The sequence below is a fragment of the Ptychodera flava genome, chromosome 12, assembly GCF_041260155.1.
Source record: "Ptychodera flava strain L36383 chromosome 12, AS_Pfla_20210202, whole genome shotgun sequence".
In the NCBI taxonomy this organism is placed as follows: Eukaryota; Metazoa; Hemichordata; class Enteropneusta; family Ptychoderidae; genus Ptychodera; species Ptychodera flava.
In genome coordinates this window covers 20,491,433-20,513,289 of record NC_091939.1, presented here as the reverse complement: position 1 = coordinate 20,513,289, position 21,857 = coordinate 20,491,433, and the positions used below count along the sequence as shown (strand labels likewise).

The window sequence follows — 21,857 nt, the reverse complement described above, 5'->3', positions numbered from 1 at the left end:
GAGGGAGTCCTGGGGGACAGGTTAACTGTACGGGCCCAGGTGGAAACATGATGAAACGGAGACGAGGTTCTCGCACCCAAGGGATCACCGCGGTGGTGATACAGCTTGGGGGGAGGGGGTCCCGGGGGACAGGTAAACTGTGTGAGCCCGGGTGGAAACATGGAATGAAGACGAGGTTCTCGCGCCCAAGGGATCACCGTGGTGATGATACGGCTTGGGGGAGGGGGTCCTGGGGGACAGGTAAACTGTGCGAGCCCAGGTGGAAACATGGAATGAAGACGAGGTTCTCGCGCCCAAGGGATCACCGTGGTGATGATACGGCTTGGGGGAGGGGGTCCTGGGGGACAGGGTAGACTGTACGAGCCCAGGTGGAAACGTGAATGGAACAAGACAAGGTTTTCGCACCCAAGGGATCACCGCGGTGGTGATACGGCTTGGGGGGGAGGGGGTCCCGGGGGACAGGTAAACTGTGCGAGGCCGGGTGGAAACATGGAACGAAGACAAGGTTCTCGCGCCCAAGGGATCACCGTGGTGATGATACGGCTTGGGGGGAGGGGGTCCTGGGGGACAGGTAAGCTGTGCGAGCCCAGGTGGAAACGTACATGTAGGAACGTTAGGTGACAGAACACAGACGTGAAACACGACGAGACATTAACGTGTGAGTCATAATGCAATGGAATGAGGCTGACTTGCAATGACGAATTAGTCCAGTCAATCTACGAGATTTTGGCACCTAACCCACCACAAATTGCAACAGAATTTTTTTCTTCAGAATGCATTTTAATGAGGTACCCAGAACAACATATTAAAAGTTTACTCGAATCCACCTTGGGGAAATATGTCTAATTTGCATAAATCAAATATGGCTGCCAACCATCCGACAAAATAACATGATTGGCCATATATCACATGTTAAACAAGCTATTTCAGTGATTTCAAAGTCTGACACTAGTTATTTGGCTCAGGGAATCATTTGGAGGTATAGTGTTTCATACGGGCACTTCGTTAATTTGCATAATTCCAATATGGCGGCCAACATTCCTACAAAAGACATTTTCCGTTACATACCACGTATTAAACAAGCTATTTCAGTAATTTTAAAGTTAAAAGTATATTTCTTAGGCATGGACAAACAATTTTCGAGATGCAATGATTTGCATAGGTAATTTGTTAATTTGCATAAATCCAATATGGTGGCCAACATACATACAAAAGACATTTTTGTCATATACCACGTATTAACCCTTTGGGCGCCAAAGTCTATTTTTGTCAACTTTATAAAATGTACCACAGTCAATTTTTCTGCTTTTTGCCAAAATTTTGATAAAAAATGTAGCTGATGAAAAATGATATCCATTTGGTCAAAAATTATGAAAAAAAAACGTACCGAAAAGTTCACAGAAATTGGTAAAATATTGCATTAGAATCTTGGTGTAAAAAATTACAGCAGTCAAAGGGTTAAACAAGCCATTTCTGTGATTTCAAAGTTAAAAGTATATTTCTTTGGCATGGACAAACAATTTTCGAGATGCAATAATTTGCATACCTATGTATTTTCGTTAATTTGCATAAATCCAATAGGGTTGCCAACATACATACAAAAGACATTTTCTGTCATATACCACGTATTAACCCTTTGGGCGCCAAAGTCTATTTTTGTCAACTTTATAAAATGTACCACAGTCAATTTTTCTGCTCTTTGCCAAAATTTTGATAAAAATGTAGCTGATGAAAATAGATATCCATTTGGTCCAAAATTATGAAAAAAAAACGTACCGAAAAGTTCACAGAAATTGGTAAAACATTGTATTAAAGTTTTGTGTAAAAATTACAGCAGTCAAAGGGTTAAATAAGCTATTTCTGTGATTTCAAAGTTAAAACTACATTTCTTTGCCATGGACAAATGATTTTTGAGGTGCAATGATTTGCCTTGGCACTCCGTTAATTTGCATAAATCCAATAGGGCGGCCAATATACTACAAAAGACATTTTCTGTCATATGTCATGTATTGAACAAACTGTTTCAGCCAATTTGAAGTTTAAATATATTTATTGAGCATGAAGAAACACCTTTTGCGGTTCAGTGTTTTTAAAAAACACTTTGATAAGTTTCAAAAATTAAATATGGCTGCCAAATTAATGACCAAATAGCTTCTTATATGAATAAGGTTCTGTAGTTTTTAGCAACCGGAATATCAAGAAAAACTGCACCCAATGCAGCGTATTTTGCTCAAAATAATTTTTTTGCAAATATTCATCCAATTTGATTAATTTGTTAACCCAAGATTAAAAATTGGAGAGGTTCAACTTTTAGCTTGGCAAGCAGTCGTAAGTTGCATGATATAGAAGGCTTCATGTATGCAAATCACCAGATTTCCTGCTTCCCTTTTATCCGAATTTCAAGATTTCCAAAGAATAAAACTCTAGTTTGGCAGGGTCAAATTTTCTGAAATGTTCACATTGTTTTTCAAATGCTATAAAACAAAACAACTATTTTGTTTTGCAATAAAATTCTGATGCAAACAATGTCAGGCTCTTAAAAACTTGATCAACACATAAACTCACAAAAATTGAAAATTGCATGCTTAGGAAAGGCTTAAAATTAATTCAAACAACTCATCAGCCCAACAGAATCCAACTGTTACACGATACAAACATGTACATCTGGAAAAATGACACTTGGAAATATGACTAAAGATGCACTTGTTTGTATTGTGTAATGGTTGGATTCTGTGTTTGGATTAATTGTAAGCCTTTGCTAAAGCATGCAGTTTTCAGATTTTTTTGAGTTTGTGTGTCCATGAGGTTTTTATGAATCTGACATTGTTTGCAATAGTGCTGAGTTTCAATTTGTGTGTGTATTATGGCATTTTTTCTGTTTTTTAGCTTTGATGTGTTTATTGTATTTTTGCTGTTATGTGTGATGACTTCTTGCCTATCATCTAGGGGATCTTATATAGATGCACCAATCCATAAGTCTAAATTAAAAACTAAAGATTTTGAACACGTCTTTTTTTTAACAGTAAACATTACAGATTACATGTTTTGACACTGTACAGTGTTAAACACCCATACAAATTACGAAAATGCCGTACACAGATGAATCCAATGTTATATTCAGAAAGAGAATATATTATTCAGAAGACCAGCAATCATTAACAGTCGTCATATATAGAAAAATTAAAATTTTAAAAATGAATGTCCAAGGACTTAACAGTTTCTTCTTGATAGTTTCCTGGTGCTAAACACTATAACACTATATTATTTATATTAGAAGCTATTAAGCCATGGGGCATAAATATGGCAGCCATATTTAATTTATGCAAATTATCAAAGGTTCTTTGTAAAAATTGAAACACTAAAAGTGTTTCTTCATACCCAACAAAAATATTAAAAGTTTAAAATCACTGAAATAGCTTGTTTAATTTGTGGTATATGACCGACAATGGTCTTTTGTAGGTATGTTGGCCACCATATTGGATTTATGCAAATGAACAAATTACCTATGCAAATAATGCATCTCGAAAATCATTTGTCCATGCCAAAGAATATACTTTTAACTTTAAAATCACTGAAAAAGCTTGTTTAATACGTGGTTTATGACCGAAAATGTCTTTTGTAGGAATGTTGGCCGCATATTGGAATTATGCAAATTAATGGAGTGCCCATATGAAACACTATACCTCCAAAATGATTCCTTTAGGCAAATAACTAGTGTCAGACTTTGAAATCACTAAAATAGCTTGTTTAACATGTGATATATGGCCAATTATGTTATTTTGTCGGATGGTTGGCAGCCATATTTGATTTATGCAAATTGGACATATTTCCCCAAGGTGGATTCGAGTAAACTTTTAATATGTTGTTCTGGGTACCTCTCTAAAATGCATTCTGAAGAAAAAAATTCTGTTGCAATTTGTGGTGGGTCTAACCCTATTTTGACTGGACTAAATAGGCAGCCGTTAAAAAGTGTTTGAGTGTGCACCCGGTGAGTCCAGATGGCAAAACGCAGACATGAAACTGAGGGGGCCTGGGGGACAGGTAAACTGTACGAGCCCAGGTGGGAACATGATGAAACGGAGACGAGGTTCTCGCACCCAAGGGATCACCGCGGTGGTGATACGGCTTGGGGGGAGGGGGTCCCGGGGGACAGGTAAACTGTGCGAGCCCGGGTGGAAACATGGAATGAAGACAAGGTTCTCGCGCCCAAGGGATCACCGTGGTGATGATACGGCTTGGGGGGAGGGGGTCCTGGGGGACAGGGTAGACTGTACGAGCCCAGGTGGAAACATGGATGGAACAAGACAAGGTTCTCGCACCCGAGGGATCACCGTGGTGGTGATACGGCTTGGGGGGAGGGGGTCCCGGGGGACAGGTAAACTGTGCGAGCCCAGGTGGAAACATGGAACGAAGACGAGGTTCTCGCGCCCAAGGGATCACCGTGGTGATGATACGGCTTGGGGGGAGGGGGTCCCGGGGGACAGGTAAACTGTGCGCGAGCCCGGGTGGAAACATGGAACGAAGACAATTAAGGTTCTCGCGCCCAAGGGATCACCGTGGTGATGATACAGCTTGGGGGGAGGGGGTCCCGGGGGACAGGTAAACTGTGTGAGCCCGGGTGGAAACATGGAATGAAGACGAGGTTCTCGCGCCCAAGGGATCACCGTGGTGATGATACGGCTTGGGGGAGGGGGTCCTGGGGGACAGGTAAACTGTGCGAGCCCAGGTGGAAACAACGTACATGTAGGAACGCTAGGTGACAGAACACAGACGTGAAACACGACGAGACATGTAACGTGTGAGTCATAATGCAATGGAATGAGACTGACTTGCAATGACGTATAGGCAGCTGTTAAAAAGTGTTTGAGTGTGCACCCAGTGAGTCCAGATGGCAAAACGCAGACATGAAACACAACAAGACGTAAATGTGTGAGTCTGTTGATGTGGTGAAATAAGGCCGACTTGAAGTGACGACATAGACCGCAGTAGATAAGTGCTTGAGTGTTCACACAGTAAGGAGGCTAGCCGTTGAAAAGCGTGACGCAAATTTTGATGTTCTGATGTACATGTAAGTCATTAGCAGTTGCTAGACCATCTACCTAAAAGGTGGTCTGGGATTTCCATGTAGAGCAGCAGTGAACGGATCAGGCAAAGTGGAACGTCACTGTTAACTAGGGAAAATGTCTGAGTATGCAAAGCAAGCCTCTTCAATGGCCTGTTGCTGGTCGAACGAAGTGTGCAGTCTATGACAGCGTTAAATGTCAATTCTTTCGAAGCACCAATGAAAGGCATGATATAAAGGAGAATGAGGGCAACTCCACACATCGCTGTTAACTGGAAAAATGTCCGAGCATGCGAAGCAAATCCTCTTCAATGGAATGTTGCTGGTCGAACGAAGTATGAAGTCCATGACAGAGTTAAATGTCAGTTCTTTCGAAACAGCAAAGAAAGGCATGATATGAGGAAACTGATGTGGGATAAAGTGGCGGTTATGAGACATTACTAAAAACTGTAATACTGCTAAATGGCAAAGGATGAAGTCTGTAGTCCTTTGCTTTGAAAATGAAAGTGTTCTGAAAGAAAGCATGTTCCTCCAGTCACACTGATGTGAACTGTACAATCCACAAAGTCAACGTGCTGATGTAATGCCATGATGCGGTTCGTGGTAAGGTATCCGTGGGTCTGCTGACCGAAATGTTTTATGGACAGAGAGTTTGCTAATACGTAGACGTTGGGCTAAACAGACTCCAATTGATACAGTTCAGGCACTGGCTTATTGCAGGGGCCCTGGTACAAAAAGCCCGATGGGTTACAGATGCTAGCAGATGTTTTTGTTTTCGTATGTTTTCGCAGGGATGCTTGTGAGACTGCCGACAAGTGCAGCTGCAGGGTTCGGCTTCCTGGGAGTGGCACAGTAGTTTGAAACAGTGCATCTAAAATGGAAGGAAAAAGAAATGTGAAAGACATCGCTAAGCTGTATGAAGAGCAAAATTAAATTGCGTGGGGCCGCATGTAAGGCCAGACTGCGCAATACATGCAAAGCTGGGAAAACGCTTGTGAAGGATGACCAAAATCAACATGCTAAAAAAGGGGGGCACGATAATGCATGCAAAACGAAGAGGGCCAGGTAACATGAGCTGCAAACGGGTAAATAAACGAGTGACAAGTAGGCGAATGCTAGCAAAACTGAACTCCTAAAAAGTAGTAATTTCAACGCAAAAGGTTAAAAGTCATGGCCTCATCGTAGCATGAAAACAAAAAAGAAGGCAAGATTCATTGCCAAGTCGACCCTAGCAGACAGAACATGCCAACGTGATGGCAACCATCAGTCTGAAAGGCGATATAGGACGACCGGTCGTTCTCGATCTCCAGCTGTAGTTTGTTGGTAGAAGAGCCGATAAAAGGGGACGACAGTGAAGATGTACGGAAGGCAGATAGCTAGGTGTAATCACAAAACACATCTGTGATAAAACACAGATTCCAATTAAAAAAAACATAATGTGAAATTTCAGAAAATTTGACCCAGCCGGAGTGGAGTTAAATTCTTTGGAAATTTTGAAATTGGGAGGCAAAAGAAGCCAAGAAATCGGGTGATTTGCTTACATTTGCATAAATTAACACTTCTTTATCATGCAACTTTCAACTGCTTTACAAGCTACAAGGTAAACCCAACCTTAAAAAGACATTTGCTGTAATTTTTAGCATTTGTTCAATGTTCATGTCTGTGTATCAGCATTTGTTTGTTATTCTATCACTACATAGAACACCCAATGCTGTATTTAGCAACATACCAGTGTGAACATAAATGACCATTGTTATTGTTGATAAATGAATTCTAGTCTGGACTTGATCTGAGATCTCTTTTCAACAAAAACAACCCTGACTGTTCACTGTATGGTTTGTATTGACATGCTAAATACTGGACATTTCATAACGCTTCAGGGAGGAGAACAAGATACTGCTATAGATGCATAAAACAAACCACTGTGAATATTACCGAATTTGGCAGCTAAAGGAGTTTAACTATGTTGAGTTTATCTGTCACCCAGGTAGCGTCTATGGTTCTCTTTTGTAGAGATCAGAAATTCAAGGCAAACATTGAATTGATGTTTTTTTTCCTTGGCCCCCCTAAAAGATTGTGGTATTTTTGTCTGGCCCCCCCTAAATTTTCTTGGGAAAAATGGGTGGCCCCCCCCTGAAAATCCTCCCCCCGGAAGTAAATTCTGAATCGTCCCTTAGCGGCATACGCGTACCCGTGCTTACATGTGATATTTGTTGGTTTAGTCGTTCGTTTCCAGTGATTTTACTTTATTTTTTCTTAGAAACATGTGAAACTCGTGGCGTTTTTATTCTGTAAGAGCATTTTTTCTCAGCATCTCATGAAACTGCACATCACGAATAAAACTAGTCTTACACTTCTTATCCGCACTTTCCTTCATCACAAGTCCATCTTCCCGTTCTTTTATTTTATTCGTTCGTTCGCGATCAACACAACGATCGTGGAATTGTTCTTGTTGCAGGTGGAATTTCTGGAGATCGTCGTCGAATCGTGTCCCTAGGCTTTTCACCTTCCTCCAAAAAGTCTCGTTGAAATGCTCAAACAGGAGTACGTCACCGTGGTTCCACTTGCGGATCTTGTCAACAACTGGGTGTCTTACGGTATAGCGCCGGTTTTTGCTCCGTATACCTTTGCTTATGTGCAAAATATCGTCGAATTCCCAGCACAGTATATTTTTCATCAATACAAGAGATTCTTCAAAATAATCCGAAATCAACACTAAATCCAGTTCAGAGTCTAATTTTGCTATCGTCTCGTTGATAATCGTTTTATTGTTATCAAAACGGTGGTCGAAGCCTAGACTAAACAGCATCCCATTTCTTATTTCGTTCTTCATAAACCCTTCCAGTTTTCGGGAGTATTCGTCCGGGTTGTTCATGAATTGTTCAAGCGGGTTCCTTGCTCGAGAGAAGTGAAACTGGCTGGCGTAGTCATAGTACCCAAACACTGACTCAAACCTTTTAACTGGATCGCGTAGTATGGTGATGTAGGTCCCGTTGGGGACAACAATTTCAAGTTCTGGCCTGTTGTACCTCAGGTGGCTTGCTATTATGTCGAAAGAGCGACCTCTACCAGGTCTCGGATTCTGCTTGAGAAGCATTTCCCGAGAGAACAACTCTGTGGTACTGAAAATATGACCTCCTTTTGGCAGGGCGAAGCGCAGTCCATGAGTCAAACCGTAACGCTGAATGATGGAACTCGTCGTTGAACTTGCTGTCTTGTGAGTTTTGATAAAGACTATTTGTGAGGTTGGATGACAGTCAATCTTTAGGAGTGTTGTCGAAACCAGGGTTGGTACGTCTGTGGAAAGTCTGATTTGTAGATTCGTTATCCTGAAATTGAATTCACACAATATACAGAGGTTAAAGTTCAATCTCCTCTAGCTGTAACATTTGACTTATTTTCAATGGTGTTTATTCACTAACTTACGTTTCCTGTCGAAATGCCCGTTGTTCAACCGGTCAACTCATTCTGTGTGTAGCCTATTTGATATAAATGTAATAATTGATAGCGGAATTTCTGTCCTAACTTTGATACATTTGTAAATAGTGACATATATTTTACATAATGGAATGTTGCCTAGACGACTTTTTAGCTCCCATAGCCATATGTATATATGGCAATGGAAGCTATTCTTATAGGCTAGGGAAATGTCTGTATGTATGTATGTCTGTATGTCTGTCCGTCAACATCAAAAACTCCAAAACCGCTGCACATTTCATCTTGATATTTGGTGTGTACATGGATGATGGGCTGTAGATGAGATTTTGTTCAAATGAAGTTGTCATTGCCAAAAATATGCAAATTAAGTGAAAAAATGTAAAAACAGTCAAAATTGAAAATCTCAATAACCACTGAGCAGATTACATGAAAAATTAGCATGTAAGTACTTTGGGCTGACCTGAAATAATTGTGCTTTTTTTGATTTTTTGATATTGTTGAAAATATACAAATTAGTGCCAAAAAAGGCGTTTTTGGTAAAACATCTTCTTCTTCATGAACCGCTGGTCAGACAGCTTTGATATTTGGTATACAGGTCCCTAGGGATAACACAAATCGGATTTGTTCAAATTGTGATGAAATATGCAAATCTGTATTTTTAAGGAATTTTTTTGTTATTTTTGGTCAAAAATTTATTTCATCAAAATCGCTCGTCTGACAGCTTTGATATTTGGTATATAGGTCCCTAGGGATAACACAATTTGGATTTGTCCAAATTGGATTGCAAATTGTGATGAAGTATGCAAATCTGTATTTTTAAGGAATTTTTTTGTCATTTTTGGTCAAAAATTTATTTCATCAAAACCGCTCGTCTGACAGCTTTGATATTTGGTATACAGGTCCCTAGGGATAACACAAATCGGATTTGTTCAAATTGTGATGAAATATGCAAATCTGTATTTTTAAGGAATTTTTTTGTTATTTTTGGTCAAAAATTTATTTCATCAAAATCGCTCGTCTGACAGCTTTGATATTTGGTATATAGGTCCCTAGGGATAACACAATTTGGATTTGTCCAAATTGTGATGAAGTATGCAAATCTGTATTTTTAAGGAATTTTTTTGTCATTTTTGGTCAAAATTTATTTCATCAAAACCGCTCGTCTGACAGCTTTGATATTTGGTATACAGGTCCCTAGGGATAACACAATTTGGATTTGTCCAAATTGTGATGAAATATGCAAATCTGTATTTTTAAGGAATTTTTTTGTCATTTTTGGTCAAAAATTTATTTCATCAAAACCGCTCGTCTGACAGCTTTGATATTTGGTATACAGGTTCCTACAGATAAACTAAATATGATATATAGAATATATGATGAAATCTGCAATTTTGTATTTTTGGTGCAATTTTTGACATTTTTGGTCAAAAAATGTGTTTCTCAAAAACTACTTGTCTGATGCCTTTGATATTTGGTATACAGGTTCCTGGGGTTTCTCCTAGTGTGATATTGTGAAATTTGATGAAATCTTCAATTTTTGTATTTTGGGTCAATTTTTGCCATTTTTGGTCAAAATATTTGTTTCTCAAAAGTTACTCATGTGATAGCTTTGATATTTGGTATACATTTTTATACATAATTATGATGAAATCATCAATTTTGTATTTTTGCAGCTAATGTTGCCATTTTAGGTCAGGCCATCCTGAAATGAGCTATCAAAGATCTCAACCATCTTCATCAATACATATGTCACAAAAAGTTGCTCTCTACATAACACAGCAGAGCTCTGTCGACTATTGGGTCGCTTGTTTTTTTCAAAACCGCTGGTCAGACAGCTTTAATATTTGGTTAACAGGTCCCTAGGATGACCTTAGTGAGATGATTTCATACAGTCAGGAAATACTTAATTTTGTATCCATGTCTATAGTAGCTTCAGGGACATTGGCCCTATGTTTAAGATAATGTTGTGATTCAGTAAGCATTTGAAATGGTAAACTGTATTTGGTGTTGAAATGCGGTAAAAAATAATGAGAAAACATAGCTGAGGTGATTTCAGCAGGTTTGGTTTCCAACAAATATATTCAAAGTTTTTTTCAATGTTAAAGAGTGATGGAGGGGGGGGGGGGGTCCTGAGGTCCTGGCAGATTTTGAAAAAAATCCAAACAAATGTCAATAAAAAAATCAGCCATAGAAGGATTGTCAAAAAGAAAAGGTGGGATAGTGGGAAAAAAGAATGTACAGTGTATCGGATAAAAAAAGATGTTCCTCATCAATCTTCCAGACAACACCCTTTTATCAAATGGTACACCCCTGATGTATTTTTGTGTGCCATTAAACATGCAGTGTATTTTAGTTTAAGATGTCAATCAAGTTAGGTAAGGATTTGAAAGGAATAGTCAAGTTCACCACAGTTTAACTTTATCTCTTGTGTCATCATCCTTGTGTAATTGGTTAAGTTTGTAAGTTGCTCCAGATGTGGATATACCAGCTGTTCTGGAAGAAAACAATGTTTACTTTTCCCTATAGGGTTTCTGAGTTAATGATTGCATGTTGAAATCTCTCCAAGTATCTGGTGCATGGGCAAAATGTAAATATTGGTTGCATGTTATGTATTTCAGTCTATGTCAAATATTGTAAATGAAAAATCAAGAACAGTTTGCTGTGTGCTTGTAAAAGATAACATGTATGTCAATTAAATATATAAAATAATTAAATATTAAATATTAAATTAAATTATGTCAATTAAATATTAAAACTGCCTTGCAGTTTGATTGTCTTAAAAATTATCACAGAAGTAGAAAACGAAAAGAAACTAATCAAATTGCTGTAACATATTCACCCTCAGTGTCTGTAGGCCTATACTTAACTATTTTATCATTACATTCAGCTTTTTGTTAGATCTTTATCACTCTCCATGGGCCAAGGCACACTTGGGGTCAATGTCATCACTCTGTGCCAGTCTGTGAATGTCAGTCTGTCTGTATTTAGGCCCATGTTTCATACAATTGGTGGTTTGTTTTGATAACTATATTTGGTATATAGGGATAACCTAGCAATACAATTTTTTTGACAAAATGTGACATGACTTCGGTGACCTTTGACCTCAAATATACATATTTGTCCATAACTCAGTAACCACAAGTGCTACACCCTTCATATCTGGTATGATGGGACACCTTATGATGCCAGATATTGTACGTCATTAATTATGCACATATCTCATTCTGAGCAAGCCAATAGAGCTGGATGTCTGATTTTTGGTATATAGGGATAACTATAGGAGAGAAATTTTTTGACCAAATGTCATGTGACCTTGATGACCTTTTACCTAAAATATATGTTTATGTCAATAAATAAGTAACTACAAGTGCTATGTCCTTTGTATTTAGTAGGATGGGAGACCTTATGACAACACATGCTTTACCTCATTAATTTTGCACACATCTAATTCTGGGCAAGCAAATAGAGCTAGAGGTCTGATTTTTTGGCATATAGGGATTAATTAGCAATATAATTTTTTTTTCAAAATGTCATGTAACCTCAATGACCTTTGACCTTGATTATACATATATGCATATCTCAGTAACCACAAGTTCTATACCCTCCAATTTTGATAGGATATTAGACCTTAAGATGTCACATCTTGTACCTCATTTATTATGAGCATATGTATTTCTTGGCTGGCCAATACTGCTAGAGGTCTGATCTTTTTTCCCGATTTAGAACCATAACTTAAGACATGCCTCATATGTTTCAAATTGGGAACAACGACATAGACCTATGTGCCCATAGATCTCAACATATACACTCAAATGATACTTCTTAATGACCACATTTTCCTGCCCCATCAAGACTAATACTCCTATTACAAGTAGGGACTGTCATTGTCAATGACTTGTTTAGTTAATGGTTGTATCACAGTACTCGATATTTCTAATTCTGTATTTTTTCCATTTTATATTCTGAATAAATACATTAAACATATTTCACTGTCTCCAGTACATTACATTTAAGTATTTTCACTTCATGCACTTTATCCCTTTCACACATGTTCAAATATCTGACCAGAGAACAAACACTAAATAGTCCAGGATGGGAGCTACAGTGTCATTGACGCTATTTTTTTATTTATTATATTCCTGTGCCCATATCGCTTAATCTCCTGGTGAAGTTTATCGTAAACATAAAATATCAGCCGTTATAATTTACGGTAAACGGTACACGCACGATAAACGTCATCAGTTTCGGAGTACTCCCGAACTATGTTTGCAACTAGAAGGGAAACAAAGATAGTGGAATTTGAAGGGCTCTCAGGAACGAAGAAAGACAACCAAATGCCTCCAGAGCCGATATAATTTATTGGCCAAACGAAAGGCTACACACAACCCAAAACACAAACGTCCAGAGGGACGAACAGAATCGGGTCTGTCTTTGAAACCCATAGCAGACGGCCTTTTTCAAGGCCAGCAAATTCTCCGAACAAGAACTACCGTAACACAAATGCAAAATACAAATTTACACAATACTGTGTCACCAAACACAGAAAAAGGAAAAACAACAAAATTGCCAGAAAAAGACGGTACAAGAGGAGACACCATATTATCTCAAACACAATGAAACTCCGTACAAATGCCGAATATAGCATAAACATAAATAACAACACGAATCTTAGATTCATCAAAATCTATCATTACACAATTTAACAACAGCAAAAATCAATGCACTGGGTAAGGGTTGAAATTCATCCCAACACCAAATCGTCCTCACAGAGTTCATCTCATACAAGACGCAAACATTAGGAGAAGGAAAATCCAATACATTATGCGACACAAATTGACCAAAAAAAAGACAAATTCAAACACAAGTCTCGATGGACTCCATATACAACTAAGAACACAAATCGACAGATTTGAATTCTTACATAAAACATCAGGCCGCCTGAAATCTACGCTTTAAAAGCCTGATCAAAGGCGAAACACTAAGATACATCAGAACTTGCAACACAAAAATGACTTTGTTTCAAAGGTCAATACACTTTATGCAAGATTAATCGAACATGGCTAAAACAACAGGAAATCTCCAGTCACATCGCAAGCACAGTTCGCCGCACGAGTTACGCAACTATAACACAAGCGAACAAACGAAGAAACAAAGATAACACTAGTCTTCACAACGAAAATTATAGCAACAATATATATAAGAACACAAGCTATAAAAAACAGCAATGTGCGAAAACTGGGAACACATAGACAAGGACGAAACACTACAGCCTGAATGAAATATTTCCACAACAACCGATCATTGCATACAAAAGAAATCCAAACATTAGCGATATACTGATACAGGCCAAAGTCCACGGCATTTTGTATTAGGAACAAGTCAATGAACGAACGAACGAACACATGACGATCCAAACATAAATATTCTAGCTTCATTGCTAGAAGAACAGGAGATCAACAATATCGATGTGACATAAAACGAAAAAGATATACATAAATCTAAGGCGACTGAGGAAGAGACCGCTCTGGTTTCGAAACGTGGGGATAAAAAAAGAGTCAAGGTTGTCAAAGACACATCTGACTACGCCAACGTCTCGCCATGGCTTATTTTAAAATTAAGTATTCGTTTGTTAATTTTCACACTAACAGCCAAAACATTTCAGACACTAAACACACCAAAGCACATACTAGACGAGATGAGTGATGTGTGAAGCCACTTTCCCTTTAGGCTGCGTTCACAAATAACGATTAGGGGGGGGGGGGGGCTGGAGGAATCTCGATTGAAATCTTATTTTTTTTCAGATCCCCCCCCTAAGTACCCTAAAAAATTTTCAAATGCCCCCCCTCTATATGGTCAAAATTTTTCAAGTCCCCCCCCCCAACTATCACAGGCCCGCATATTTGTAAAGGATGTGAGCGCAGAAAAAATAAACATGTATTGCGCCGTTCTGCTCACAGGTGTTCAACACTACCTGTATTAGCACTTTGTATAGTCATATTCCCAAGGCAAGTTCTTTAAATGCATCAGTGAATTTTTTAGATTTATTGGTCTTAAAGCCAACTTGAGTTAATCCCACTCTGGCCAGGTCAATTGCTCCTGTTGAAGAGCACACAAAATGCAATCATGAGAGAGTAGGAAAATTGTGAATTCTGGCTAATTGCGGTATTGCACAGTGACCTACCAAAAATTGTTTCAAAACTACAAGACCTATATGAATTAGATGCTACTCAAAATTGACAATACCGGAAGGTTAAAATATTCCATCAAATAAATGTCTTAATCTCTGAAATTTTGGGTGTGATAATTGCAAATTTGGTTAAAAAATACATAATTCCATTTGGTCACATATTTTTTCTTTTAGTCTTTACTATTCAAAGTTTTACTTCTGTATCATTTTATAATAAGAGTTTGAAAATTTGAAAATCAAGCATGGTGACCCTATCTTTTTTCTTTAATATTTGATTATTCTCATATGCCAGAATTCAAACATTTCTATGTTTTCTTCCATGTGTTGCTCTCTGGCCTTATCTTGTGTACAAGTGAGTTTCACTGTCATGAGTGTCATTTGACCAAAACTCTTCTTCAACTACTATGTACATCAGAGTCAGAGCTGTCTCTGTCACTGTTCAGGTATGCAGTGACAGTGACACTGCAGTAGCAGGGTAGTATCTGATAGTGACAATACCCGTAGGCAGTAGCTGTATTAACTTTGATAATTTTGGCAATATTTTTGTTCAGTTTTACAACTGCGTTCTTGTTCTACTCCCTACAGCATGTTGAATTGTCTAGTATTCAGCTTGCTATCACAGCCTATGTACCAGTATCACTGACAACTGACTGTCAGTCTGGACTCCAATTAAATTATCACCAAATACATATTTATATTTATATATACAGGCTTTGTCAACACACTAAATATTGTGTGTTTGAGCATGCTGTAGGGAGATAGCAAGAAACTGCAGTTGTTATATTGCATAGAATTATTGCAGAAATCATTAACAGTTGCAGCTTCTGCCCTGTTACGAGGCTCAAGTTTGTTTTTTACGACAAATCACGTTTAGATTTTTTCGAGATAAAAGTCATGAAATGTGACAAAATGGTTCTAGATTTTGTTTAATTATTACTAACATTACAACATTTTGATGACATAAAAAATGGTATTCATTTTTCATTGAATTACCTACAAAAACTTGGAATTGGAAAATGTAAAACTCAAAAGGGACCCAAAAATTTTCAAGTCCCCCCCCTACAGGTAGAGCAAAATTTTCAAGTCCCCCCCCCTCCACTACCCCCAAAATTTTCGAATCCCCCCCTGAATTCCTCCAGCCCCCCTAACCGTTTTTTTGTGAACGCAGCCTTATTACAATGCTCCACTTTATAGAGAACATTATAAAATAACATGTACATGTATTTAATACTGTAAAACTTTCGATTTTCCACATTGTATACACCACAATACCACATGATGAATTGAAAGAAATAAAATTGAAAAACATCATCAATCAAGCATTTTTCTGACTCTTTGCCATTTTATGACACCCGGGATATGACACCAAAATACTGAAGGGTTATGGGTCCATACTTCGCTGTTTTTTTTTCCACACTTGACATATTAGGCGGTAATACTGGCAGAATAAAACTTTAAGCTATGTAACCAACACCCTATCTACATTTGATAATTTTACGTTTATAAACACTGAATCTATAGCTCTCCCAGAGAGCTCTCCTATATGCTCTGGCAGTAAGGTGCAACAAAGGCAAGCCTATCACTGCAAGAAAACACAGGGACAGTTTGAAGCGAGATGCAGCATTTGAATTCACAGCATTGTTAGATACCAGCATGTGTGTTAGATGACCGGGGAGCTGAAAAACAGTGGATACATGGGGGGGGGGGAGGGGGCTTCCCCTCCTGATACATAAACGTTTGAAAATTTGACATTAAAATAGCGCGATTTGGTGATACTTAGAACAACTGTCAAATGTGAATATTTTGTTGTGTATCATATTTTTTGCAGACGCTCCCCTTTCTGTTGATCATTTTTGAGAGACGTCCCCCTTCCGTTCTTCCAACCCTTGGCCGTAAATAGTGACGGCGCCTTAAAAATTGCGACTTCTACAGCAGCAAGAGTACGAATGAAAATCACAGGGAATGGAGTAATCTTGTTGTTGTTGTTGTTGTTGTTGTTGTTGTTGATGATGATGATGACGATAATAAAAAATATATAGGACGGGAGTGACGTTGGGCGACCTACGTCGTTTTTTGGTCACTATTACAGTTTTCTTTTACAATTATCTACAACATCGACAAACAACAGCAAGGAATGACACATTGTTTTTTAATATTTTTTATTATCGTCATCATCATCATCACCATCAACAACAACAACAACAACAACAACAAGATTACTCCATTCCCTGTGATGAAAATTGGCAACAACCTTCTCGAAGCCTTTAGTTATCAGAACAGCTGTGATTTGTCGGTGGAGATGTGAAGACAGCAAATTCTATTCCCTATTAATCTTTGAAAATAACACTGTTGGTGGTTGTTGGAAAATGTGTTCATTGTGTCGACAGCACGGTGGTCTATGGTCTGACATTATGCCGATACCATAGTTTTCACATGAGGTGCTTTGTCTCCGTTTGCCCTTGAAACTCCGTGTAAGTGTTATGCATAACTATATGTATTTGTAATATATGTGTTCCGCCCAAAAACGTTGTAGGCTAGTGAACTGTGCCTGCCATCGGTTCTGAAGAGCTGGAGCGCAGATGTTTTGTAAAGAACGAGTTAGAGTCGCAACGTGTCGCCAAAAAAACAGTTATCAGGGAAAAAGCGATATACTGTGATACTTACGTGGTCGAGTTCCTCTTGACGTCTTCGATGGAGCGCCATGTTCGTGCATGAAAATAAATTATTACTAAGATCAATAAAAACGGTACCACAACTTTGAGAAACTTCCTGTTTGGAACTCGCACTGGCATATGGCAAACTAACTCTTTCATATTAGACGATTTCAACTTGAATCACATGTTACTCATTGACAACAGATTTTCAACCTTAATGATTAACTAGAGACGTGGACACGATCTACTCACAGGCGCTGGTATCAATACAATGATAAAAGATTAAGCCAAAAACCTGGTACGAGAGCTCGCTCGTCGTCAATTAAATATATATCTGACTAGGCAACGTTCACAAATAATGGTGAGGGGGCTGGAGAAATTGCGATTGAAATCTGATTTTTTTCAGATACCTCCTCAATACCCTCAAAGCAATATCAAACTCCCCATCTATGTGATCAAAATTGTTCAAGCCCCCCCCCCCTCCCCCCACTATCGTACAGTCGCATATTTATTAGGGGTGTGCGCACAGAAAAAATAAATATGTATTGCGCAGTTCTGCTTGCAGATGTTCGACACACTACCTTTTTGAAGCACATATAATATTCTGTAGTGGTTATAGAAATGTTGTCAGCAGTGTGTAGAGCGTAAGTCGACTTGAGTTAAAATAAATAAATAAATCTGGCCGGATCAATGGTACCCGCTGAGAGCACACAAAATAACTATCATGAGAGAGTATGCAAATTGTGAATTCCTGGCTATACTTTGCCAACACTTTGCAAAAGACTGAGCACGGTGACCTACCCCCCCCCCCTCCCTCCCAAATATAGAAAATATAAGACATATATGACCTAGATGCTACTTATGAAAGTTTCAAAATATTGACAATACTGGAAGATTGAAATATTGCATCATATTAACGTTTTAATCTCTGAAATCTTGGGTGTAATAATGGCAAATTTGGTAAAAAAAATATTTCCACTAAGTCACATTTTTTTCATTTAAATTAGAATCTTTACTTTTCAAAGTTTAACTTTTGTGTTATTGTACAATGAGAGTTTGGACATTCCATTCACTGCATGAACTTGAAATAAGTGGTTTTACATATTGATTTTAAGTGTTTTTCGTGAAAAACTGTTACTTTTCATTGCGTGTGTAGAAAATCAAGCATGGTGATCCCATTTGTATTCTTTACCATTTGATTATTCTAATATACTAGAATTCAGAAATTCATATCGCAAAGGTAAAACAACAGCTAGAATTTTTCTGATCATACACCCTTAAGCAAACAATACTGCAAACATAAAATTTGATACTGTTCAGTGTTTTTGGTTTTTAGCTAGAATTTTTTGTCATACATATTGTCACGTAGCGTGGTTGTGATGTAGCTATTATCGGATACGTACACTGGTAGGGAACTGTGGGCAGTAGACGTATAAGAGACGGCAACGGTACACAGGAATACTCTAAGTCGTAGTACTTTATTCAGCTGAGTAACACTAGTTACACAATAAACTTCTATGACCTACACTAGTCGTCAGGGTCGCGGTTGAACGTCGTCTCCGGGCGTCGTCGATAAAGTGCCTAGACACGGTCCATCCACGGAGGGACCGTGTCCCAAAAGTTCTCCTAAAATGGTGTCTGATGTTCTCCCCCTAACACACTGAGATGCATAGTTTATATTGAGTGTCAGAAACTGCAAAGTCATGGGTCTATAATTAACTCAAAACAATTGGGTCTCAGGATCTGCAAAGTCATGCGTCTATAATTATCTAAGAACAATCGGCAAAGTCAAATCGCTCTTGGTTAAGTACAATGTCAAACAGGGGTAAAGGTCGTCCAGGCATAGATGATAACTTCAGGAGTTGAAACAATAAAAGGTCACGAAAACGAACACGGGAGATAACGTGCAGGGTTACTGTCGGTCATTACAGTCAAATTCAAAGGTTAAATTCTAAGCATATGTATGGCTACGTCACAATATGATAAGATTGGTATTTGCCCACTTCCTGTGTTTGTCTGTATACACCTTCCTGTTTGTCCGTCCACCGTGATAACTTGGAAAGCACTGGACGTATTACTTTGATATTTTGTGTGAAGGTATATTGAGGGATTTGGGACAACCTTTTCTTTTAATTTAAATGAAAATATCAAAAATATGCAAATAAGGTAAACAAATTTTGGTAAACAATCTTATTTTCCATAACCACTGGTCTGACAGCTTATGATATTTGGTATACAGGTCCACAGGAATGACCTAAATAAGGTCTGTTCAAACTGTGATTAAGTATGCAAGTTTGTATTTCTAAAGCAATTTTGTCGTTTTTGGTCAAAAAAACTTTAATTCCTTCTTCTTTGAAAGCTTTAAGATTTAAAGGTCTAAGACTAGAAATGGACCTCTTTAGTCTAACAATTCTCTGGTGGTTTATAAGCTCAGAACCCCCGTACATTATACATTTTCTGAAAGCCTAGATATGGGGAAAGATTTTGGTAATCACAGTGTCACCATTGTTTACATAACTATCATGTGACAGGTAATTTGCATAACCTCTCAAATCTCGGTTTTCCCTATGTTTTGTCTCAATACTTCAAAATATCTGACTCAAACTTGCTGGAATGCAAGCTGTCACAACGCTCTTCAAAAGCGTGTGTCAGATTTTTTTATATCTTGCTTAGTTTTTATTGAGCATAATTTTAAAGAAATCAACTAGAGTTAAATTCACCGCTCTGGAAGTTTTCCTGGCGTAAAAATTGTTTAAGAAGGTTTAAAAAAATTCTGAGACATGCTTTGGAAGATCCTTAGGACAGCTTGCACTCACACAAATTTCAGCAATATATCTCAAAGCATTGAAACAATACATAGGGAAACCCGATTTTTGAAAGGTTATGCAAATTACCTGTCACATGATAGTTATGTAAACAATAGTGACATGGTAACCAAAATGTTCCCCTATGTCTAGGCTTTCCAAAAATATATAATTTACGGGGGTTCTAAGTTTATTAACCACTAGGGAATTGTTAGCTTAGAAAGGCAAATTTCCTGTCTTGGAAAGTTAATACACACGTTCATAAGGAATCCCCCATTTAGATTTGTTGAAATCATGATGTAATATGCAAATTTGTAATTTTAAGGCATTTTTAGTTATTTTTTGACACATCGGCCCAACTTTAGAAAGTATATCATGGACTTATCAAAATATCTTGTCTGGAAGGATTTCCACTCAAGCGGAACACCAGATGGCTAGATACGCCCAAGTGTTTGAGTGTGTTTAGTGCAATATTTAGCTATACGGCACCTAACACTTTTCAGAAATTTGAAAAATATGAAGATCCAATTATCCCAAGTTAGTTCCAATCGTGTTCATCCCTTTTATTCCTATCCTATATTGCTTTCTACGTTATATTTTCAGTGAGTTCGTGTCAAGTATAAAAAGTAGTCTGGTACCTTTTCCGGACGTTTGAAAGGGTAATAGTATTTGTCCTCAACCCCCGCCCCCACCCTTTTGGGCTATCGTCAGGTTCCATGTTCATATGAAGCACACCCTTCAATATCGAGCGCCAATAATACCACAGATTTAGCTAGTTTTGTATTGGAAAAAGGGTCACTATTTTTTGCGCATTGTCATTTTGAAAAACACCGACCCTTGTATTTTTTTGTCCAGTCCCTTATGGGACAGTGTTTGATTATTTCAGAAGTCAGAAGTCATACCACATGATACTTTCAAATGTCAACTCAACCCCAGGGCCTTAGGGTGCAAAGTGTTAAGCAATAAAACCAGATGAAAAATTGGGGTCACATTTTACAATCGATGAATTGGGGCGGGGTCAATTTTTTTAAAATTCAATTTGGAGGGGTCGCATTTGCCTTTAATTTGTAGCTTAGTTTTCTACCGACCCGCCCCCTTTCCGTAAAAAACGAATGCTCCCCAGGCCTCAACTGTGCATCTTCAGACGGAAATAAAATTTCTCTGGCGCAACAACAAGGGTTGAGCCCTATATGAAACGTAAAAGAAACCAACCGAATAAAACAGTATCTATTCCCTTCTGTGATACTGATATCCCATTTCCGGTGAGGTTACTTTCGTTTTGAGATCACGATGTAAGTTGTCCGGTGGCAAAACAACAAAAACAAAAACACGAAACGTGTGTATGTCAACTGTATGTCTATCATTTTACGCCTATACACAATCAATTTAGAACCTGCAATGAGGGGATGCCCACTGAACCGTTATCTTATAGAGTGGAGCACCAGACAGGGATTTTATACGAATTACGGAATCGTCGTCATACTCGTGACGATTGAAGAAATGTGGCTACAAGGATATACTCCTAGATGTCGCCACGAGGATCTGCTCAGGTATTTCTACGATTTGCACGTCAAAATGTCAGTGCACCTAACTGAACACCTGAAGACGAACTTAGCAACGTGTCAAAAACAAAATGGAGACGGGTAATTGTGACGTCCAAAACCATAGACCCTCCAAAAGGGGAGGGTCTATGCCAAAACATATAATGAGTA

At 38.3% G+C, this 21,857-nt stretch overlaps 1 protein-coding gene across 1 annotated transcript; it reads right to left on the bottom strand.

Annotated features, from left to right (window-relative positions):
- Window positions 1-3,779: 3,779 nt before the first annotated feature.
- On the bottom strand, window positions 3,780-17,584 carry LOC139145364 (galactosylceramide sulfotransferase-like). Its single transcript, XM_070716484.1, has 3 exons — window positions 17,352-17,584; window positions 7,415-8,391; window positions 3,780-5,933 (listed from the first exon to the last, which is right to left on the bottom strand). The coding sequence occupies exons 1-3, from the start codon at window positions 17,498-17,500 to the stop codon at window positions 5,737-5,739; spliced, it is 1,323 nt and encodes a 440-aa protein (XP_070572585.1). The 5' UTR covers window positions 17,501-17,584; the 3' UTR covers window positions 3,780-5,736.
- Window positions 17,585-21,857: the final 4,273 nt, after the last annotated feature.